Raw genomic sequence first — 25,092 nt, 5'->3', positions numbered from 1 at the left:
TTTTCACCAGTAGGCTTACACTAATACGGCAATGAGGTCAATATGAAAAATCCCCCAGGCGCTACACTCTGGCGCCTGCTCGAGGACATGGAGGGAGAATTCCAAATGTCCAATTCACCAGAGCACCCAGTGGAAACCTACGCAATCACGGGGAGAATGTGCAGATTCCACACAGGCAGTGACCCAAGCCAGGAATCTAACCTGGGACCCTGGCATTGTAAAGCAACAGTGCTAACCACTGTGCCATCGTGCCAGCTTAGACGTGTTGCAGTCTCAATACATCACCTTCCCTGTCACCGTTGTTAATTATTTTAATTTCTGGTTAATAAATCCTACCTGTCCCAGTGAATTTTATAATTAGTAATCCTTAGTACTAATGGAGCCTTACACTTACTAATAATTTACACAATATTTCAAAGGTAAACTAGCAAAATATTTGGCAGTCGATCATTTACTGGTTTTCCTGTGACTTCACAATTTATTTTCGGAATAAAATTGATCCACAGCTTTGACCAGCCGCTCTTCAAGCCTTGTAAGGTCTCGTGCACCATTTTTCAAGCCTTGCTGGGTCGTCTCATCCACCATTTTTCAACTCTTGCCGGGTCTCTCCCTTTTGCTCATTTGTGCCACTTTCCAAGACTTGCATACTGTCCAGCATAAATTGGTACGTGTTAAATGGTTTGTGGAAAATAAGCTGCTAATATCTATTATTGGATCATGTTTTTACCTGGAAACTTTGAACTGAAATGTTGAACTTTGAGGTTAGCGTTTTAAGCCTACTATCTATAAATTACGACTCTGAGCTAAAGGGAGATAGGAATGTGATGGGGTTTTATATTGTGGAAGCTGTGGAGCAAAATTGGTCAGGGATAGGTGGAAATTCAGGAGCGATTTGACAAAATTGTCATGGACACAAAACAAGGCAATGTTAGTGATGGTATTAAAAACTAAGAAGGTGTTAATCATGGCCTAAAGATCAGATGGCAGAATCTGTTGGCAAAACGTCTTCATATATGGCAGCATAATGTAGCAGATGTTTACTATAAATAGTATTTGTGGTAGAGTTTTGAATTTTAAGTGAATTGCAAATTTACTAAAAGGAGAAAACTCAGATTATCTGCGATGCTTCAAATTTTTATTAGGTTAGGGCAAAACATGCATGTACTTTAGTTAAGATATGAAATTTGTGCAAAAAGCATTTATTACCTTAGTGCTTATGTGCTTAATTTATTTTCCAGCCCATTATTTGTGACATGGAAGATTGGCCGTGATAAACGGCTGCGAGGGTGCATAGGTACTTTTTCTGCCATGAACCTACATTCAGGACTCAGGGAGTACACTCTTACCAGGTGAGCTTTTGAGGCTTTGTTTTCTTCTATTGTTTCATTACTCTTATACCACTTGTTTGCCAGCTACTCCCAAAGATATGCACACTGGTACATTTATTTGAATCTCTTTTCTGTCTACAAGAAAGGAAATTAAATTGATAACCAGTGTAATAGGTGGTCTAAATAATGGAATGTATACAAACTTAATTAAGTTAACCCAGTATTGTTTTGCAATAACAATGCCGCTGTTACATTTTGAACATTAAAAACTACTTGGTAAGCGTATGGAGACTTCTGTTTTACAAGAGGTACTTTATATGCCCCTCGTTCTTGAGGTGCTGTTTGTCACATTTAGTTGGAAATCTCCAATAGGCCAAGTACAGTAAGCTATGTTGCTGAATTGAGTAGATACTGTCTACACAGTTCTATAATCAGAGCATATTTACTCTACTTTGTGCAATTAAAAAAAAAAAAAAGAATAATGCTAAATCAATTCAGAGGGTGCTCTATGTACCATTACCTAATGGTTTCAGTTTGGGGAAGAAAAATAATTGATTTTTAAAAAATAGCAGCAGAGCCAGGTTGGGTTCATGCCGATGAGCTTAATACCAAAGTGCAAACAAGGTTTCCAAGGAATTTAGCCATTGTGCAAATTGAAGGCTCAAGTCCACACTCGGGAGAAGCTCATTTGATTTCTCCACGTTGTCCATTGAGTTAATCTTTTGTAATCAGTACTTGGTCAATGGGAGGCCGATTTAGCTCAGTTGGCTGGACAGCTGGTTTGTAATGCAGATTGTGGCCAATAGTGCTGTTCAATTCCTGCACCAGCTGAGGTAATTCATGAAAAGCCCTGCTTTTCAACCTTGCCCCTTGCCTGAGATGATGTGATCTTCAGGTTAAATCACCACCAAAGGGTAAAGCAGTCTACAGTCATCTGGAACTGTGGCAAATTTACTTTTATTGCTTGGTCAATGGAACACCATGTTACTTCCCTTGAAGTTAGAGGAAATCAGAATTATTGCTATCTCGAGCATTTGCTCTTCACCGCAAATGCTAAAATAGCTTATTCTTAAAATATGTTAATTGACCACAAAACAACTATCTTCTCTGGGACTCTATTTTTTTGTACGTACATGACTAACTGTTGCTAAATGGCGAGTAAAGGAAACACAATGGCATAAATTATATCTTTAAATACTATAGTTGAATATCAATATCTGAAGTAGATGCATTGGAAGAACAGCATTTGCATTGATTACTGAAATCTACTGAATGCCCAGTTATCGACTGTAAATAATTGTTCAAATGTAATTTTTTTCATTCTGCATACATTGGCAGCCCAAAATAGCAGTATCTAAATTGGATGGGGGTAGAGGCGGGAGGTGGGGAGAGACTACCCTTCCGCCACCGCTGTTATAAGTTTTCCCTGAAAAGGATATAATCGATGAAACCGCCACCACATTCTCAAGAGTAACTAGGGATGGGCACTAAAAATGTTGGACTTGCCAGTGATACCCAAATCCAAAGAATACATTTTTAAAAATAAATTTTGAGTACCCAATTCATTTTTACCAATTAAGGGGCAATTTAGCGTGGCCAATCCACCTAGCTTGCACATTATTTGGGTTGTGGGGGCGAAACCCACGCAAACACGGGGAGAATGTGCAAACTTCACACGGACAGTGACCCAGAGCTGGGATCGAACCTGGGACCTCGGCGCCCTGAGGCAGCGGTGCTAATCCACTGTGCTGCCCTCAAAGAATACATTTTTAACAATTGACAGTTGCAAAATGGGGTCAATTCTTTTTTTTTTAATTTTCAAAACTCGCTTTTAAATTGTGACATTCTCATTAAAAAATCATAATTATTTTGTTTATATTTCCATCAGTTATTAATGGCATAAACCTTTTTTGAGATGCTTGCGTAGCTCACTTGTACTAGAGACTGGAGAGCACTCAATTTTGGCCCAGATATGAACAGCCATGCACTGTTTCCTCCTCCCCCACCCTGTCTGTCTCTGATCTACTGTTAAGTTCCCATAGATTTATTTAATTATGATAGCTTAGTGGTTTTTAACAGTAATTTGCTCCCTTGTCTGTCTTGCCAAGTCTTAAGTTAACAGACTGACGCATGAGATTCTCTCTTTTCTTTTTATTAGCAGTGCTTCTCTTCATTCTTTTTCTGTTTCAAACCCAGTAACTCCCAAGTTGTTGTATTAGGGTTAGGGTGGCTTGTACAGTGCAGCATTTGTAAATAGCTGCTGATTTTTTCTGAAGTGCTATACTGTATAGAGCATGGATAGGCAGAGGAACAATGCAAAAAGGAGAAAAAATAATGAAAGTGCAAAATGAATGCAAAGATCCAGATTTCAGACTTTTACAAAACTTCTGACTATTCTGTTAGTACAAGTTTTGTAGCCTGATAAATAACAGATATTTCAATGAAAAGAATATTAACTTGAATGAGCTCAATCCATGCACATTACATAGATACCAGAAAACTTCATGCAAGAACAGTCCAAAGATGTGCGGGTTAAGTGGATTGGCCATGCTAAATTGCCCGTAGTGTCCTAATAAAAGTAAGGTTAAGGGGGGGGTTGTTGGGTTACGGGTATAGGGTGGATATGTGGGTTTGAGTGGGGTGATCATGGCTCGGCGCAACATTGAGGGCCGAAGGGCCTGTTCTGTGCTGTACTGTTCTATGTTCTATGTTCTAAGAATATGCATAGTAATAGAACTTTGGACCCTAAATTGCAAATAATATTTGTCAAAGAATAAAGACGCTCTTCAGCAATGCATATCAGGGGCAGCACAATTGCATAATGGTTAGCACTATGGCTTCACAGCGCCAGGATCCCAGGTTCGGTTCCCGCTTGGATCACTGTCTGTGCGGAGTCTGCTCCAGTTTCCCACAATCCAATGATGTGCAGGTTAGGTGGATTGGCCATGATAAATTGTCCTTGGGTTAGCTGGCATTGCTGGGTTACAGGGATAGGGTGGAGGTGTGGGCTGAAGTGGGGTATCCTTTCCAAGAGCCGGTGCAGACTTGGATGGGCCGAATGGCAGCTTCCTGCACTTTTAGATGCTATGATTTGTAAAAATCACCTCGTGGTTATTTGTTCGTTGCTCAACTCCATCTAATTTTCCCAATGTTTATTACACAATTATATCCCTTGTACAACAATTAGAAGTAAAATTAATTAATATATTAATGGAAGTCAATGGGAGGTCCTTGTTACAGGTTACAGAGAGACGTCATTGTAAAATAGGGACATTTGTAACATCATGAAACAAAAATGTTTCAGTATCTGTTTGAACTAGGTCTATACACACCTAATGCTGCCTCCGTTTTACATGCTGCATGCTGGTGGTAAGCCGGAAAAAAAAGTCCATCTGGGAAGACTGCCTTGGCAATACTTGGAGTTTTAGATCGCTAGGTAACCATGGCCAACTACCATTTTTGGAATGGAAGTCAAATAGCATTAGAGCTGAAAGTACCAATATCATACTCAGTTTTCTATCTGACTTCCAGAATGATCAGATTCAATTCCATATCAGTGGAACAAAATCTACTTGCTAGGATATCTGATGTATTTCATACTTCAATTTTGCTTCAGTAGAGCAGAATTATGTGAAATGACTACTGGAATATATTTTGCTTTTTTACCATCAGTAGTAGATGAAAGACCTTGTGAAGGGACTTCCGGTTGCGGCTATGACCAGCTAAGTCGCACGTTTGGCTGCTCCTGCTACAAAGGTGTTTTCGGGCCGATTGGAGGGCCCCAACGGCGCTGTAAGGACAAATCCCGGTGGGGGAAGGCTCCCTGAAGAGGACCAGACCAACTTTATGGTCGGTGCCCGGGGTGGGGTGGTGGGGAAAGCAACAGCAGCTCCCAAAAAAAAGCGGGGGAAGAAGACCAAAATGGCGGCCGGTGGTGCACCCGAGGAATGGAGGGGATGGGCGGAGGAGCAGCAGGCCGCTCTCCTGCGCTTCTTTACGGAGCTGAAAATGGAGCTCTTGGAGTCAATGAATGCGACGACCACCAGGCTGATGGGAGCCCAGGCGACCCAAGAGGCGTCGATTCGGGAGCTGCAACAGGAGATGACTGTGAGGGAGGAGGAGGCCACGGTCCTCGTGGGAAAGGTAGAGGTGCACGAGGCACTCCACCTGAAATGGCAGAGCCGTTTTGAGGAGCTGGATACCCGAATGAGGCGGAAGAACCTGAGGATCTTGGGCCTGGCAGAAGGCCTGGAGGGGTCAGACCTCCCGGGATATGTAGCAGAAATGCTGAGCTCCCTGATGGGGGCAGGGGCCGTCCCTTCGCCCCTGGAACTGGAAGAGGCCTACAGGGTCATGGCTAGGAGGCCAAGAGCAAATGAGCCCCCGAGGGCGGTGCTGGTGCGGTTCCAGCGACTCAGCGACCGTGAGAGAGTGCTGGAGTGGGCCAAGAGGGAAAGGAGCAGCAAGTGGGAGAATTCGACGGTGAGGGTCTACCAGGACTGGAGCGCGGAGGTGGCAGGGCGGCGGGCCCGGTGCAACCGGACGGGGGCGGTGCTGCATGCAAAACGGATCAGGTTCGGAATGCTGCAGCCAGCGCGCTTGTGGGTCACCTACAGGAACCAACACCACTATTTTGAGTCCCCAGAGGAGGCGTGGGCCTTTGTACAGGAAGAGAAACTGGACTCGAATTAGACCCAGGGGATACTTGGCGGCCGTAGCCGCTCGGGTACTTTCAGCTGAATTCTTTGTTTGGATTTTGAACTCTTGCTGTGGTTTTTCTTCTGATGTTTTTTCCCCCTTTGCCAACTTCCCTTAGTTATTGTTATTGTGGTTATTCATGGTTATTTATGGTTATTTATGTTGTTTGGTAGAGGGCGACTGTTAAGTACATTGTTATTTGTTATTTATCTGTTATTTATAATGTTAAGTTGGGGAGGTGGGACGGGGGGGAGAGCAGATCGGGGATATGGGCCCCTAGGGGGGGTTCTTTTACAGGCATGGACAGGGACGGGGGTGGAACTGAAGATGGTGGGGTGGGGTGTGGCAGGGCGAAAGCGCGGGCTTTCCTCTGTTTTCCCGCGCGCGGGGCAGAGGAGGGGGGAGGGGAGGAGTGCGGGGCGTGGCTAGCAATGGCGACCTTTCCCGCGCTGGAGCGGGGCCAGGGAGGAGTGGCAAGGGGGGGGAGGCCCCCCCCCCGAGCCGGGGGGAGTCGGAGTGTGGCAGGAGCAGCCGGGTCAGCGTGAACCAGCTGACTTACGGGAGTACGATGGAGGGTACATCGCGGCTAGGAGGGGTCCTAGCCTGGGGGGGGGGAGGGGGGTTAGGGAGGGACACCGGGTTGCTGCTGAAAAGACCAGAAAAGGGAAGTGGAGGACTGGAGAGGTGGGGGGAGGGGGACATCGCCATGGGGAGCGGGTCAGAAGGGGAGGGTCGACCCGGGGCGAGCAGGGAACAGGACATGGCTAATCGGCAGGGGAAGGGGGCGGGTCGTCCCGCGACCCGGCTGATCACTTGGAACGTGAGGGGGTTGAATGGGCCGGTCAAGAGATCAAGGGTATTCTCACACCTGAAGGGACTGAAGGCTGATGTAGCAATGTTACAGGAGACCCATTTGAAGGTAGTGGACCAGGTTCGCCTGAGAAGGGGGTGGGTGGGACAGGTGTTCCACTCTGGATTGGACGCAAAGAACCGGGGGGTGGCGATTCTGGTGGGAAAGAGGGTGTCGTTCGTGGCGGAGGAGGTGGTGGCGGATAAGGAGGGTAGGTATGTGATGGTGAAGGGTAAGCTGCAGGGGGAGAAAGTGGTGATGGTCAACGTATATGCCCCGAACTGGGATGACGCGGGTTTTATGAGGCGCCTATTGGGCCTCATTCCGGGACTGGAGGCAGGGGGCTTGATCATGGGGGGGGACTTTAACACAGTGCTGGACCCCGGGCTAGACAGATCGAGCTCAAGGACCAATAGGAGGCCGGCAGCGGCAGAAGTGCTGAGGGGGTACATGGAGCAGATGGGAGGAGTAGACCCATGGAGGTTTGGTAGGCCGAGGGCGAGGGAGTATTCCTTTTTCTCCCACGTCCATAGAGTGTACTCCAGAATCGATTTCTTCGTGTTGAGCAGGGGGCTGATCCCGAGGGTACGGGAAGCTGAGTACTCGGCCATTGCGATCTCTGATCATGCACCGCATTGGGTGGATGTGGAAATGGGGGAGGCGCGGGACCAGCGCCCGCTGTGGCGGCTGGATGTGGGGCTGTTAGCGGACGACGAGGTGTGTAAAAGGGTCCGGAAGAGCATTGAGAGCTATCTGGACTTGAATGACACGGGTGAGGTGCAGGTGGGGATGGTCTGGGAGGCCCTGAAGGCAGTGATCAGGGGAGAGCTGATCTCCATAAGGGCGCACAGAGAAAGAAAGGAGAGGCAGGAGAGGGAGAGGCTGGTGGGGGAGCTATTGGAAGTGGATAGGAGATATGCGGAGGCACCAGAGGAGGGGCTGCTGGGAGAACGGCGCAGCCTGCAGGTCAAGTTCGACCTGCTGACCACCAGGAAGGCAGAGACGCAGTGGAGAAGGGCACAGGGCGCGGTCTATGAGTATGGGGAAAAGGCGAGCAGGATGCTGGCACACCAGCTTCGCAAACGAGATGCGGCTAGGGAGATTGGGGGAGTGAAGGAGAGGGGCGGGAAGGTAGTGCAGAAGGGGCAAGAAGTGAACGGGGTCTTCAGGGATTTTTACAAGGAGTTGTATCGGTCTGAGCCGCCGACGAGGAGAGGGGGAATGGAGGACTTCCTAAACAAATTGAGGTTCCCAAGGGTCCAGGAGGGGCTGGTAGAAGGGCTGGGGGCGCCAATAGGGCTAGAGGAGCTAGTCAAGGGAATAGGTCAGATGCAAGCGGGGAAGGCGCCGGGGCCAGATGGGTTCCCGGTGGAATTCTATAAGAAAAATGTGGACTTGGTGGGACCGGTACTGGTACGAGCCTTTAATGAGGCGCGAGAGGGGGGGGTTCTGCCCCCGACAATGTCGCAGGCTCTGATCTCCCTGATATTGAAGCGGGATAAAGACCCCGTGCAGTGTGGGTCCTACAGGCCTATCTCGCTTCTGAACGTGGATGCCAAGTTGCTGGCAAAGATCCTGGCAGCTAGAATAGAGGATTGTGTGCCAGGGGTAATCCATGAGGACCAGACGGGGTTCGTGAAGGGGCGGCAGCTCAACACGAACGTGCGGAGATTGCTGAATGTAATTATGATGCCGGCAGTGGAGGGGGAGGCTGAGATAGTGGTAGCGCTGGACGCGGAGAAGGCATTCGATAGGGTGGAGTGGGAGTACCTGTGGGAGACGTTGGAACGGTTTGGGTTTGGGGAAGGGTTTATTAAGTGGGTGAAGTTGCTCTACTCGGCCCCGACGGCGAGTGTAGTGACAAACGGGAGGAGGTCGGAGTATTTCGGGCTCCACCGAGGGACCAGGCAGGGATGTCCCCTATCCCCCCTACTTTTCGCACTGGCGATTGAACCGTTGGCGATGGCACTGAGGGGTTCAGGGGGGTGGAGAGGACTGACGAGGGGAGGAACATCGAGTATCGCTGTATGCGGATGATCTACTGCTGTACGTGGCAGACCCAGAAGGGGGAATGCCGGAGATAATGGAACTATTAGCAGAGTTTGGGGACATTTCGGGGTACAAACTAAATTTGGGCAAAAGCGAGGTTTTTGTGATACACCCGGGGGACCAGGGAGAGGGTATTGGGAGACTCCCCTTCAAGCGAGCAGGAAAGAGCTTTAGGTACTTAGGGGTGCAGGTGGCAAGGAACTGGGGGACCCTCCACAAGTTGAACTTTTCCAGGCTGGTGGAACAGATGGAGGAGGAATTTAAGAGGTGGGACATGGTACCGTTGTCGCTGGCGGGGAGGGTGCAGTCAATCAAAATGACGGTCCTCCCAAGGTTCTTGTTTTTATTTCAGTGCTTGCCCATCTTCCTCCCTAGGGCCTTCTTCAAAAAGGTGACGAGTAGCATCATGAGCTACGTGTGGGCGCATGGCACCCCAAGGGTGAGGAGGGTCTTTTTGGAGCGGAGTAGGGACAGTGGAGGGCTGGCACTGCCCAATCTCTTGGGGTACTACTGGGCGGCAAATGTGTCAATGGTGCGCAAGTGGATGATGGAAGGGGAGGGGGCAGCTTGGAAACGAATGGAGAGGGCGTCCTGTGGCAACACAAGCCTGGGGGCCCTAGTAACGGCACCATGGCCGCTCCCCCCCACGAGGTACACCACGAGCCCGGTGGTGGCGGCCACCCTCAAGATATGGGGGCAGTGGAGGCGACATAGGGGGGAAATGGGAGGTCTGTTGGCGGCGCCAATAAGAGGGAACTATAGATTCATCCCGGGGAACATCGACGGGGGATTTCAGAGCTGGTACAGGGTGGGCATACGGCAGCTGAAGGACCTGTTTATAGAGGGGAGGTTTGCGAGCCTGGGAGGGCTGGAGGAGAAGTTTGAGCTCCCCCCGGGAAACATGTTCAGATATTTACAAGTGAAGGCATTTGCTAGGCGGCAGGTGGAGGGGTTTCCCCTGCTCCCCAGTAAGGGGGTGAGTGATAGGGTGCTCTCGGGGGTCTGGGTCGGAGGGGGGAAGATATCAGACATCTACAAGATAATGCAGGAGGCGGAAGCAGCATCAGGGGAGGAGCTGAAAGCCAAGTGGGAAGGGGAGCTGGGAGAGCAGATAGAAGACGGGACGTGGGCGGATGCACTGGAGAAGGTCAACTCTTCCTCCTCGTGTGCGAGACTGAGCCTCATTCAATTTAAGGTGCTGCATAGAGCTCACATGACGGGGACAAGGATGAGCCGGTTCTTTGGGGGTGAGGACAGGTGTGTCAGATGTCTGGGAAGTCCAGCGAACCATGTGCATATGTTCTGGGCATGTCCGGTGCTGGAAGGGTTCTGGAAGGGGGTGGCAAGGACGGTGTCGAAGGTGGTGGGGTCCAGGGTCAAACCAGGATGGGGGCTTGCGATCTTTGGGGTCGGGGTAGAACCGGGGGTACAGGAGGCTAGGGAGGCCGGAATACTGGCCTTTGCGTCCCTAGTGGCTCGACGAAGGATATTAATTCAATGGAAGGACGCGAGGCCTCCAAGTGTTGAAACTTAGATTAACGATATGGCTAGCTATATTCAGCTAGAAAGGATCAAATTTGCCCTGAGAGGGTCGGTACAGGGATTCGCCAGGCGGTGGCAACCTTTCCTTGACTTTTTAGATCAGAGATAGACGTTCGGGGTCGTGGCAGCAGCAACCCGGGGGGGGAGGGGGGGAGGGAGGGGGGGGGGGCAGCGGAGGGGCAGCAAGGGTTGTGGGGGGACATGCACGACTGTAACGCGGGCAAGTCTGCTCGCTGCTCATGTCTGAAACTGTAGGCTGCCTTGTTTGTTAAGGTTGCCTGGGGGGGGGGGGGGGGGGGGGGGGGAGGACTGGTGCGCGCGAGAGGGCGGGCGTGGGAGGGACATTTGCCTAGAGGGATTGTGTTGTAAATAATTTAAAAATTAGTAGGGGTAAATGTCTGTATGGAAAAACTCTTTCAATAAAAATTATTTTAAATAAAAAAAGAAAGACCTTGTGAAGGTTGGATCACCCTACTACCCAAATATCCTTAATAATGAACAAGTTTGGAAGGCTGCTGATATCTATATGAGACTTAGAGAAAACTTTACATGTTCTTGGGGATTGATGAGAGTATTGAGTGGAAAGAAGGGTATTAAGGTATTTTGTTACCTTAACAGTGTGATGTCTTTAGTTGCTTTAAAGCAGTTGATGGATATTTACATTGTCAGAGTCCAATAATCCTGCAGCTACACTTGAGCACGCTCTATACTGACTATCACATGGATGTACTTGTGCGCACTGTTGAATGATTTAAACTGATATGAGACTGTAGCGTGTGTGTCCTTAAGGGGAGGGAGGAAGAAAGGAAAGACAAAGAGCAATAAAATTACTTCTGAATTGTTCCAGCAGGCTGCCAGCACAGACACTGACCATTATCTTTCTTGCTATAATCACAGATTTGCTGGTATGGTATTTTTATCATGTGCAAGAGAGGAGACAACATTGCAGGTAGTCTTTGTGACTTCAGTGCATAATATACTGCAAGTATTATGGCACATATGTAATGAGTGTACTCTTTGAAAGAGTTGTGAGTGGAATTCCTTGGCTTAGTGTTGGGACTATTACTGTTTCTAAATTATAATGTTTCTAAATTATAAAAATATTTTGGAATTAACAGCATGCTGTTATGTGGTTAAATTTTCACTTGAATTCAAATCCTGTAATTGGAGGAGGCAACTTGGAAATTACAGAATAAGTTGGGCAAATTAAGTAGGCAAATAACGTTGGTTAAAATTTCATGCAGGCAAGTGTAAAGTGCTTCACACAGGATGGAAAAATTGACAGCATGCTCACTGTGACTGATATAGTTAAGGATGAAGTTGAAAGAGAATGCAATGCGATCTGTTGGAGTTAATAATCAAGTTTTTATAGTGCTTATGTCAGACTCTGAATAATCCTTATTAGCGTCACAAGTAGGCTTACATTAACACTGCAGTGATGTTACTGTGAAATTCCCCTAGTCTCCACACTCCGACACCTGTTCAGGTACACTGAGGGAGAAGTAAATGTCCAATTCGCCTAACAAGCACATCTTTCGGGACTTGTGGGAAGAAACCAGAGCGCCTGGAGGAAACCCATGCAGCCACAGGGAAAATGTGCAGACTCCGCACAGACAGTGAACCAAGCCAGGAATTGAACCCGGGTCCATGGCGCTGTGAAGCAACAGTGCTAACCACTGTGCTACCGTGCCATTGAATACTGTGTTCAGTTAGTTCTGGAGGCAGTACTGATGCTGATATCTGGTGTCATAGATCTGTGTTGCAAAGAGAGACGAGAGAAACTTGGTTATTTCAGCCTATAAAGCAGGCATCAAGTTTTTTGAAAATCTTTTTATTGGCTTTTCTCATTTATAAACAGTTGTGTATATACATAACATTTCCTCTGACCCTTGGATGGTGTACTCCAGGTGGAGAAATTCCGAGAAATTCCGAAAGGCAGCGAGCCAGTCTGCAGCTGTGGGTGGTGCTGCTGATTGCCAGTCGAGCAGGATTCTCCGGCGTGCGATTAGGGAAGCGAAAGCAAGGACTTTGGCCCCCTTCCCCATGTGTAACTCTGGCTGCTCAGGTACCCCGAAGATTGCCACTATTGGGAATGGCTTCACCCTCACCCCCACAACCTTGGACATTGCCTTGGAGAAGGCTGTCCAGAACCCAGCAAGCTTGGGGCAAGCCCAAAACATGTGGGTGTGGTTGGCTGGGCCCCTCTGGCACTGCTCGCATTTGTCCTCCACCTCCGGGAAGAACCTGCTCGTTCTGGTCAGGTGCGCTCTGTGCACCACTTTGAGCTGCATTAGGCTTTGCCTTGTGCAAGAGGAGATGGAGTTCGCCCTGCTCAGTGCTTCGCTTCAGAGCCCCCATCCCACCTCTGACCCCAGTTTGTCCTCCCATTTTTGTTTGGTCTTGTCCAGTGGTGTTCGAGCTCTGTCTAGTAGGGCATTGAAGAAATGACCGTACCTGATTGTAAAGTCATTTTTTTTTTAAACCTAGAAGATTACACTAAATTAAAATTAGGAGTAGAATTGGAAAAACTGGTTCAAATTAGTAAAAGGAAATTTTAGGACTGATTTCAGGAAATATTTCACACATGCTGAAGTAAACTTGCAGAATAGTGGAGGTAAAAACCCGGGAATTATTTTTTAAAAAGCAATTCGTTGCTAACATTAGGGGGAACAGTGCGGTGTCCGGATGGGTAATTAAGATGACCTGATTATCCTTCTACATACAATGATTTTGTGATAAGGACATAGAAAGTCCAATACAAGCTCTCTGATTTGAGTTCTGAATATCAGGTCTTACAAAAGCACTGCTTTCCCCACACTCCCTTACTTCCAGTATTTTGAACAGGATTGTGTTAAACAAGTTAAGTTCTTTAGCACAAAGAGAATATGTATGCTGGAATTTATTGTGTGGTGCTTCATTTTTTCTTGTTTTAAAGAAATCTGTTGATGACACGATATGGGTGGCGTGGTAGCTCAGAGGTTAGCAATGTTGCTTCACAGTGCCAGTGTTCCAGATTCGATTCCCGGCTTGGGTCACTGTCTTTGTGGAGTTTGCATGTCTCCCCGTGTCTGCATGGGTTTCCTCCGGGTGCTCCGGTTTCCTCCCTCAAGTCCCAAAAGACGTGCTGTTAGGTAATTTGGACATTCTGAATTCTCCCTCCGTGTACCCGAACAGGCGACGGAGTGTGGCAACTAGGGACTTTTCACAGTAACTTCATTGCAGTGGTAATGGAAGCCTACTTGTGACAATAAAGATTATTATACATTGATTAATTCTTGGCCCCTAGTATCCATCAACCTCTTTCTAACCCCATTAATATCGAGGAATCTTCTTTCTAATTTGCTTTCTTAGATTTAAAAAAAATTAGAACATTGTTGGCCCCAATAAAAGCTTGAGATATTTCTGGTGAATATTTTTCTTTTAGAAGAATCTTTCTTTTTAAAAAAAAACAAACAATGCTGCTCATTTTATATTTAAATAAATTTTGCTGCTTTTGTATCCCAATCTGTACCAAATCCATCCATCAAAGTTGTGTTCATCGACCTCCATTGGCTTCAGTCCACCAATGCTGTGATCTTAAAATTCCCATCCTTGTGTTCAGATCCTGAAATATCCTCACCTGTCTATCTCTTTAACTTTTTAACTTCTGCATCAACCCTCCAAGAACTCTCCATTTCTCTAATGTTCCTTTTGTTCTCCCACTTATTTTATTCCACCATTAAGTGCCATGCTTTTTTAGCTACCAGGGTTCTAGGCTCTGCCATCCCTTCCATAAACCTTTCTACCACTCCATCCTTGACTGCTTTAAGGACCTTCCTCAAAACCTACCTCCTAGAGTTGTTAGTCACCCGTCCAAATAATCCCTCCGTTGTCTTTGTTTTGTGATTACTTTCCTGTGCTGTATAAATGTGAGTTGTTGTTGGAACTTACCAGAATGACCGACCACAGGATTATGGCAATTAAAAGCAGTCAATTTGCAAATACCAATGTTCGGTCATTGAGAACCAAATTGTGAGAAACTCCAGTCAACTTTCAATAATCAATTGGGGCAGCACGGTAGGATGGTGGTTAGCATAAATGCTTCACAGCTCCAGGGTCCCAGGTTCGATTCCCGGCCGGGTCACTGTCTGTGCGGAGTCTGCACGTCCTCCCCGTTTGTGCGTGGGTTTCCTCCGGGTGCTCCGGTTTCCTCCCACAGTCCAAAGATGTGCGGGTTAGGTCGATTGGCCATGTAGTGTCTTAAAAAGTAAGGTTAAGGGGGGGGTTGTTGGGTTACGGGTATAGGGTGGATACGTGGGTTTGAGTAGGGTGATCATGGCTCGGCACAACATTGAGGGCCGAAGGGCCTGTTCTGTGCTGTACTGTTCTATGTTCTAATACTAATATTTTTTAATAATCTCTGAAAATTTGTTTTCATATTACCAAAAGTAAAATAAATGCAATGCTACAGACTGCAATTCAATGATTATAGAACATAAAACATAGAACGATTCAGCGCGGTACAGGCCCTTCGGCCCACGATGTTGCACCGACATGGGAAGTCAAAAACTAAAGGCCATCTAACCTACACTATGCCATATGCTTATCCAATAAACTTTTAAATGCCCTCAATGTTGGCGAGTGCACTACTGTTGCAGGTAGGGCATTCCACGGCCTCACCACTCTTTGCGTAAAAAACCTACCTCTGACCTCTGTCCTATATCTATTACTCCTCAATTTAAGGCTATGTCCCCTCGTGCTAGCCACCTCCATCTGCGGGAGAAGGCTCTCACTGTCCACCCTATCTAACCCTCTGATCATTTTGTATGCCTCTATTAAGTCACCTCTTAACCTTCTTCTCTCTAACGAAAACAACCTCAAGTCCATCAGCCTTTCCTCATAAGATTTTCCCTCCATACCAGGCAACATCCTGGTAAATCTCCTCTGCACCCGTTCCAAAGCTTCCACGTCCTTCCTATAATGAGGCGACCAGAACTGTACGCAATACTCCAAATGCGGCCGTACCAGAGTTTTGTACAGCTACAACATTACCTCATGGCTCCGGAACTCAATTCCTCTACCAATAAAGGCCAACACACCATAGGCCTTCTTCACAACCCTATCAACCTGGGTGGCAACTTTCAGGGATCTATGTACATGGACACCGAGATCCCTCTGCTCATTCACACTACCAAGAATTTTACCATTAGCCAAATAGTCCGCATTCCTGTTATTCTTTCCAAAGTGAATCACCTCACACTTCTCTACATTAAACTCCATTTGCCACCTCTCAGCCCAGCTCTGCAGCTTATCTATGTCCCTCTGTAACCTGCAACATCCTTCCACGCTGTCTACAACTCCACCGACTTTAGTGTCGTCTGCAAATTTACTCACCCAACCTTCTGTGCCCTCCTCTAGGTCATTTATAAAAATGACAAACAGCAACGGCCCCAGAACAGATCCTTGTGGTACGCCACTTGTAACTGAACTCCATTCTGAACATTTGCCATCAACCACCACCCTCTGTCTTCTTTCAACTAGCCAATTTCTGATCCACATCTCTAAATCGCCCTCAATCCCCAGCCTCCGTATTTTCTGCAATAGCCGACCGTGGGGAACCGTATCAAACGCTTTACTGAAATCCATATACACCACATCAACTGCTCTACCCTCGTCTACCTGTTCAGTCACCTTCTCAAAGAACTCGATAAGGTTTGTGAGGCATGACCTACCCTTCACAAAACCATGCTGACTATCCCTAATCATATTATTCCTATCTAGATGATTATAAATCGTATCTCTTATATCCTCTCCAAGACTTTACCCACAACAGACGTGAGGCTCACTGGCCTATAGTTACCGGGGTTATCTCTACTCCCCTTCTTGAACAAAGGGACCACATTTGCTGTCCTCCAGTCCTCTGGCACTATTCCTGTAGCCAATGATGGCATAAAAATCAAAGCCAAAGGCTCAGCAATCTCTTCCCTGGCTTCCCAGAGAATCCTAGGATAAATCCCATCCGGCCCCGGGGACTTAGCTATTTTCACCTTGTCCAGAATTGCCAACACTTCTTCCCTACGCACCTCAATGCCATCTATTCTAATAGCCTGGGTCTCAGCATTCTCCTCCACAACATTATCTTTTTCCTGAGTGAATACTGACGAAATGTATTCATTTAGTATTTATGTGGAGGAACAGATTGGGAAACAGATTCTGGAAAGGTGCAGAAGTCACAGGGTAGTAGTCATGGGCGACTTCAACTTCCCAAACATTGAGTGGAAACTCTTTAGATCAAATAGTTTGGATGGGGTAGTGTTTGTGCAGTGTGTCCAGGAAGCTTTTCTAACACAGTATGTAGATTGTCCGACCAGAGGGGAGGCCATATTGGATTTAGTACTTGGTAATGAACCAGGGCAGGTGATAGATTTGTTAGTGGGGGAGCATTTTGGAGGTAGTGACCACAATTCTGTGACTTTCACTTTAGTGATGGAGAGGGATAGGTGCGAGCAACAGGGCAAGGTTTATAATTGGGGGAAGGGTAAATACAATGCTGTCAGACAAGAATTGAAGTGCAGAAGCTGGGAACATAGGCTGTCAGGGAAGGACACAAGTGAAATGTGGAACTTGTTCAAGGATCAGGTACTGCGTGTCTTTGATATGTATGTCCCTGTCAGGCAGGGAAGAGATGGTCGAGTGAGGGAACCATGGTTGACAAGAGAGATTGAATGTCTTGTTAAGAGGAAGAAGGAGACTTATGTAAGGCTGAAGAAACAAGGTTCAGACAGTGCGCTGGAGGGATACAAGATAGCCAGGAGGGAACTGAAGAAAGGGATTAGGAGAGCTAAGAGAGGGCATGAAAAATCTTTGGCGGGTAGGATCAAGGAAAACCCCAAGGCCTTTTACACATACGTGAGAAATATGAGAATGACTAGAGTGAGAGTAGGTCCGATTAAGGACAGTAGCGGGAGATTGTGTATTGAGTCTGAAGAGATAGGAGAGGTCTTGAACAAGTATTTTTCTTTAGTATTTACAAATGAGAGGGGCCATATTGTTGGAGAGGACAGCGTGAAGCAGACTGATAAGCTTGAGGAGATACTTGTCAGGAAGGAAGATGTGTTGCGCGTTTTGAAAAACTTGAGGATAGACAAGTCCCCCGGGCCTGACGGGATATATCCAAGGATTCTATGGGAAGCAAGAAATGAAATTGCAGAGCCGTTGGCAATGATCTTTTCGTCCTCGCTGTCAACAGGGGTGGTACCAGAGGATTGGAGAGTGGCGAATGTCGTGCCCCTGTTCAAAAAAGGGAATAGGGATAACCCTGGGAATTACAGGCCAGTTAGTCTTTCTTCGGTGGTAGGCAAAGTAATGGAAAGGGTACTGAGGGATAGGATTTCTGAGCATCTGGAAAGGCATTGCTTGATTAGGGATAGTCAGCACGGATTTGTGAGGGGTAGGTCTTGCCTTACAAGTCTTATTGAATTCTTTGAGGAGGTGACCAAGCATGTGGATGAAGGTAAAGCAGTGGATGTAGTGTACATGGATTTTAGTAAGGCATTTGATAAGGTTCCCCATGGTAGGCTTATGCAGAAAGTAAGGAGGCATGGGATAGTGGGAAATTTGGCCAGTTGGATAACAAACTGGCTAACCGATAGAAGACAGAGAGTTGTGGTGGATGGCAAATATTCAGCCTGGAGCCGTTATCAGTGGCGTACCGCAGGGATCAGTTCTGGGTCCTCTGCTGTTTGTGATTTTCATTAACGACTTGGATGAGGGAGTTGAAGGGTGGGTCAATAAATTTGCAGATGATACGAAGATTGGTGGAGTTGTGGATAGTGAGGAGGGCTGTTGTCGGCTTCAAAGAGACATAGATAGAATGCAGAGCTGGGCTGAGAAGTGGCAGATGGAGTTTAACCCTGACAAGTGTGAGGTTGTCCATTTTGGAAGGACAAATCTGAATGCGGAATACAGGGTTAATGGTAGGGTTCTTGGCAATGTGGAGGAGCAGAGAGATCTTGGGGTCTATGTTCATTGTTCTTTGAAAGTTGCCACTCAAGTGGATAGAGCTGTGAAGAAGGCCTATGGTGTGCTAGCGTTCATTAGCAGAGGGATTGAATTTAAGAGCCGTGAGGTGATGATGCAGCTGTACAAAACCTTGGTCAGGCCACATTTGGAGTACTGTGTGCAGTTCTGGTCACCTCATTTTAGGAAGGATGTGGAAGCTTTGGAAAAGGTGCAAAGGAGATTTACCAGGATGTTGCCTGGAATGGAGAGTAGGTCATACGAGGAAAGATTGAGGGTGCTAGGCCTTTTCTCATTAGAACGGAGAAGGATGAGGGGCGACTTGATAGAGGTTTATAAGATGATCAGGGGAATAGATAGAGTAGACAGTCAGAGACTTTTTCCCCGGGTGGAACACACCATTACAAGGGGACATAAATTTAAGATAAATGGTGGAAGATATAGAGGGGATGTCAGAGGTAGGTTCTTTACCCAGAGAGTAGTGGGGGCATGGAATGCACTGCCTGTGGTAGTAGTTGAGTCGGAAAATTTATGGACCTTCAAGCGGCTATTGGATAGGTACTTGGATTAGGGTAGAATAAGGGAGTGTAGGTTAACTTCTTAAGGGCAGCACGGTAGCATTGTGGATAGCACAATTGCTTCACAGCTCCAGGGTCCCAAGTTCGATTTCGACTTGGGTCACTGTCTGTGTGGAGTCTGCACATCCTCCCCGTGACTGCGTGGGTTTCCTCCGGGTACTCCGGTTTCCTCCCACAGTCCAAAGATGTGCAGGTTGGGTGGATTGGCCATGACAAATTGTCCAAAATTCTATGATTAACCTAGGACAAAGGTTCGGCGCAACATCGTGGGCCGAAGGGCCTGTTCTGTGCTGTATTTCTCTATCTATCTATCCATCTCGCTTATCTCCTCAGCCTCCACACACAACTTCCCACCACTGTCCTTGACTGGCCCTACTCTGACCCTAGTCATTCTTTTATTCCTGACATACCTATAGAAAGCTTTTGGGTTATCCTTGATCCTACCTGCCAAAGACTTCTCGTGTCCCCTCCTTGCTCGTCTTAGCTCTCTCTTTAGATCCTTCCTCGCTTCCTTGTAACTATCAAGCGCCCCAACTGAAACTTCACGCCTCATCTTCACATAGGCCTCCTTCTTCCTCTTAACAAGAGATTCCACTTCTTTGGTAAACCACGGTTCCCTCGCTCTACCCCTTCCTCCCTGCCTGACTGGTACGTACTTATCAAGAACACGCAATAGCTGTTCCTTGAACAAGTAGCTGTTCCTTGAACAATTCTTCATTGACTGTAAATATCATTGCTTGTCAAGCACTTTGGGATATCTGGAGGTCATGAAAGGTGTGGTATATAAATTAAAGTATTTAAAGAAGTCTAATTTTGATACTTGGTTTCCACTTAATGACTCGAGGACTGCATTACCGACCTCTTGGGACTAGGCAACACCACTGCAGTTGTAAATGTGTCTTTTTATAAAAAAAAGTGACTAGATTAAATAAAGAGCAAGAGGCTGTAAAATTTAATTTATTTTTTATTGTATCATTTAAAATAGTTTACATAGAACATAGAACAGTACAGCACAGAACAGGCCCTTCGGCCCTCGATGTTGTGCCAAACAATGATCACCCTACTTTAAACCCACGTAACCCGTTATACCCGTAACCCAACAATCCCCCCATTAACCTTACACTACGGGCAATTTAGCATGGCCAATCCACCTAACCCGCACATCTTTGCACTGTGGGAGGAAACCGGAGCAAACCCACGCACACACAGGGAGGACGTGCAGACTCCACACAGACAGTGACCCAGCCGGGAATCGAACCTGGGACCCTGGAGCTGTGAAGCATTGATGCTAACCACCATGCTACCGTGAGGCCCCCAAGTTTACTTTGGATTTCTAGAGAGGAAGTGCAGCGTAGAAAGGACATGTATGATTTATTGCAGCTTTCAGTGCTATCTGTACTTAATGAGTTTTTAAAACTATTTTCTTTAATTTACAACTTTATTTCTCCCTCTTGCTACAATGTACAAATAGACTTTTGTATTAGATAGATGTTTCTATTTTGTTTCACACTTTTTCAATGTGAACAAGGGCAGCCTGATATTGCTGACCGGTTGCTTTGAGCAGATGCTGGTGGGCCACCTCTTTAAATTGCCACAATCCATATAGTGAAGGTAATGCTGTTAGTTTGGGTGTTCTGGGATTTTGACTTGGTGATAATGAAGGAATATCAAAATATATGTAAGTCAGGATGTTGTGTGACACACGGCACCTTGGAAGAATTGGTGTTTTCTCACACTTGCTGTTCTCCTTTTGAGGTGGTCGAAGTTCTGCCCTTGTATCTTTGTGTTATAGTAGTGCACTGTGTGGATAGTATATCCAGTACATTGCAGCCATGGCACACTGCTGACAGGGTTGAAGGTTTGTGGATGATTAGGATGAGCATATGGTTTTTTTTTTACATTTCCATTCACTGATAATGCCGAAATATCAGTCTAGTTAGATACCGGTTTTGACATCCTAACTGCAATAGGTATTTAATAGACGGTGTCTTGTTTGACTATGTTTTTGGTTAATTTAACCATTAACGTTTGCAGTATAGATGCATGCCATTCAGATTTTGGAGGTTTTTCCCACTTTACATTCTTCCCATATCTTTGTTTTCAATATTTATCCTTTTTCCAGTAAAGGATATAATAGTGATTAAATAGCATGAAGTCTGTTCCTCCGTTCTGGTTGAGGTAGACCTGGGGCCTGCCTCCCTGCCCGTCCTGTAGTAAGACCAGATACACAAGCTGTGGTACGGCAACCGTTGAATACATCAAGGATGTTACCTGGTGAAGGAGAAATTGTCTCTTGGCCTTGCACTCTATTTTTGTTGGAGTAAATATGCCAAATCTCTTATTATTTCCCATTCTTGGCACCCTGCTGGTGAAAATAAGGAATAGTGCCATGACAAAGAACATAATATGAGCAGTGGGAATTTCTGTTATGAAGAGGTGTGCTTTTGGGATACTGCAGCTGTATTTTTGTGTTCATGTTAAATTAAAATATCTGTCAATGGTGACGAAATACCCTGATACTTAACCTATTTAAGTGCAACCTATCATGCCTCTTTACCTCCAACCAGAATTTCAACAGTGAATTTTACAGTTTTGAAAGTGGCTGATTTTACTTGCAATCATTTCATTGATTCCATTGTTTCAAATGCCCAAGAAGTTATTAGAAAATAAATTTGACTATATTTTTACTTCACTCATAACTGTAGCAGCTCCACACTTGCTGTGTGCAGTAGCTTTTTCATAATCATTTCTCATCACCAGTTATTATGTAGGCTCTTCTCTAATTATATAGAGAAATAGCAAGCATCACAAATTATACATCTTTGAACACCTTAAGTGTATTAGTGATGTCTTACTTGAAAGACCTATGTGATCTGTGCATTGCAGAGTGGTGTGATTTAGGGTGTATTTACATGTAGTCAGCACTGCAGCATAGCAGTTTCCACTTTGATGCAGTGCTAAAGATGATCTTGTGAGCATTTGCAATGTCATGCTGACTTCCCATGCTGACTCGGAAGTGGAACCAGCAGCAATGTAAACATGATCTTGTGCAATTTAGGTTCCCAAATGCTACGTGAGGGAAGAGAAAATAACTATCTTTTGAATTAGGGATAATAGAGAAGCTTTTAAATTGTATCCAAGTTAAATCAACTCTATCATGACAATATAACTGCATTCACAACCAATATAAAGCTGTCCGTACCTAAAGCAGGTTTTGGTATGATTTGCTCAGTTTTCTTCCTGGAGCATGAATGAATTGCTGATTTGATTCCTATTCTGCAGTGAGTATTTGGTTTATCTCATTTAACAACAAATGAGCCACAATCCGATCTAATTTTCATAAATATTAGTACAGCTCCATATGCTATTTTTCCCAATCCTGTAAACCTCAATGCCATTTTCGTGGTAGCAAAACTAGGGCCTCCAACAGAAAAATAGGTGCAATTCTATAATGTGTTCATTGGATACGGTTTTGGTTAGATTCCAGCTTAATCTCCCTCCTCTTTTGGTGATGTGCAATATTTTCAACCACTGCAGTAAATATTTTTAGCTTTTACTTTGAAATCTATATTCAATAAATGATTTATTAATGGTCGACTACCAGGTTGTCTACCAATTTGGGATAAAGTACAAAAGTTGGGAAATCTTGCTACAACTGTACACTACGTTGGTGAGACCACACCTTATTCAAAATTTTATGGGAAATTTTAGAAAAATTAGGATTTTATTGAAACCTATACAATGTTGATGAGGCTTGACCAGGTAGATGCTTGGGAGAGGGGGGGGGGGGGGGGGGGGGGTCGCATTTAACACGGTGATGAGGAAGAGCTTCTTTAGAGAGTTATTTAATCTTTGAAATTCTGTACCTCAGAGAGCTGGAGTGGAGACTAAGTCCTTGAATATATTCAAGACAGATGAATATTTTTAAACCATAATGGAGTTTAAGGTCATGTGAAATAGGCAGGAAAGTGGAGTTGAGGCCAAGATCAGATCAGCCCCCCCATGAATGGCAGAGCAGGCTTCTGCGGCTGTATATTTCTTATATTTTTGCTAATTTACTAACACAAATTGTATTGCCATTTAATTTCTGTTTAGGATCTGTCAGTCATGTTAGTCTTTTTAAATTTGTCCTTGCCATATTGTTCTTGCCATAATGGGAAAATACAGCTGACTGATCTTTATTTAAAAAACAATCAATTTAAAGCTGCATTACCTCCAATCTTCACCTTGAGTGGATAGAAGCAACTATTGGTCGAACCATATCTGCTTTTATTAATGACACCTTCAAACCCAACGGTGAAGGAGAAGAACAAGTTCGTACTTGGTTCAGGAGAACTAGAGATGGTCAGAGTTTTACAGCACCAAAAGAGGCCCTTTGGCTCATTGGGTTCCCTTGAACATCTGGCACCCAACTGTTCTAATCCCATTTTCCAACACTTGGTCTGTCGCCTTGTATGCTATAACATTTCAAATGCTCTCTAAATGCTTGTTAAAAGTTGAGGGTTCCTGCCTCTACCACCCAGTCATACAGATGAGTTCCAGATTCCAACCACCTTCCGGGTGAAAAAGGTTTCTCTCATATCTCCTCTAAACCTGTCCATTACCATAATTCTATGCCCCCTGGTTATTGTACCCTAGATTAAGGGAAAAAGTACCTTCCTATCCACTCTCTCTCTGTCCCTCATAATTTTATACACTTCAATCAGGTCTCCCCTCGGCCTTATCTGCTCCACAGATAAACACCCCAGCCTATCCAGTCTGTTTTGATAATTGAAACAATCCAGCCCAAGCAACATCCAAGTGAATCTCCTCTGCACCCTCTCTAGTGTGGTGACCAGAACTCTGCACAGTACTGCAGCTGACACCCAACGAGAGTTTTATACAGCTCCAGCATAACCTCCCTGCTTTTATATTCAATGCCTTGGCTAATAAAAGCAAGGGTCCCTTAGGCCGCCTTATCCACCTTATGTACCTCTCCTGCTGTCTTTGGAGACTAAGAGCAAACTAGCAGTTGCATTGAACTGTGACAGTTCTTTTTGGAACGCATGAAGAGCTGGTCTTTAAAGCAATTAATTTTAATAATCAAATATTCACGGTGTACTCTGCATAACTGGCGATAAAAATGTTTTTATTGCTCTATCTGGTTTGGTTAAGATATCCTATCCAAATGAGCTGTGGCTCATTTCTTCCGTTTGTGCTTGAGCACATTAATTTACTGTATCAAAATATTGCATGTAATGTATAAAGTTATTTGGCTTGACTGTACAAATTACTTCATTACTGGACTTGTAGAATTTCATGTGACCTATTGAAAGCACAATTCTATTAGGGCTGTTGCTTTTTTTATTGTAGCAAATAATTGTGTTTACTCTCTACTGTAGTTTTGTGCCTGTATGTTTGTGATATACTGAGACTGAAGTAGTGTTTGGTCCATGATTAATAAGGACTAGTTAGCTGGGACAAACTGCAGCACATTGGAGCACATTTATGACTTTTATTTTGTCTATCAGAATGGATGGCACGTTGGCACACTGGTTAGCACTGCTGCCTCACAGCTTCAGGGACCGGGTTCAATTCTGGCCTTGGGTAACTGCCTGTGTGGCGTTTGCACTTTCTCCCCAGGTCTACGTGCGTTTCCTCCGATTGCTTTGATTCTTCCCACAGTCCAAAGATGTGCCGGTTAGGTGGATTGGCCATGCTAAATTGCTCCTTAGTATCCAAAAAATGTCAGGTTGGGATTATGGTGATAGGGTGAAGGTGTGTTGCTTAAGCATAAGGTGCTCTTTCCAAGCGGTGGTGCAAACTTGATGATCTGAATGGCCTCCGGCACTGTAGGGATTCTATGATTCTATTTCTTTTTTTTTAAATAAATAAATTTAGAGTACCCAATTCATTTTTTTTCCCCAATTAAGGGGCAATTTACTATGGCCAATCCACCTAGCCTGCACATCTTTGGGTTGGGGGGGCGAAACACACGCAAACACGGGGAGAATGTGCAAACTACACACTGACAGTCACCCAGAGCCAAGATCGAACCTGGGACCTCGTT

At 45.6% G+C, this 25,092-nt stretch overlaps 1 protein-coding gene across 2 annotated transcripts in view; it reads left to right on the top strand.

The window, feature by feature from the left end:
* LOC119952399 (AMME syndrome candidate gene 1 protein homolog) overlaps nt 1-25,092 on the top strand; it is a 270,285-nt gene that overhangs the window by 195,301 nt on the left and 49,892 nt on the right. Inside the window, exon 3 of one of the 2 annotated variants that reach the window (XM_038776117.1) lies at nt 1,239-1,349. The exons of the other annotated variant lie outside the window; for it this stretch is intronic. Coding sequence (XP_038632045.1) covers nt 1,239-1,349 — 111 coding nt within the window. The remainder of the gene's footprint in view (nt 1-1,238; nt 1,350-25,092) is intronic. 2 annotated transcript variants of the gene reach the window in all.

The sequence above is a fragment of the Scyliorhinus canicula genome, chromosome 17 (assembly GCF_902713615.1).
Source record: "Scyliorhinus canicula chromosome 17, sScyCan1.1, whole genome shotgun sequence".
In the NCBI taxonomy this organism is placed as follows: domain Eukaryota; kingdom Metazoa; phylum Chordata; class Chondrichthyes; order Carcharhiniformes; family Scyliorhinidae; genus Scyliorhinus; species Scyliorhinus canicula.
Note: the sequence above shows the minus strand (reverse complement) of the source record. Positions and strands in the feature narration are given on the sequence as shown.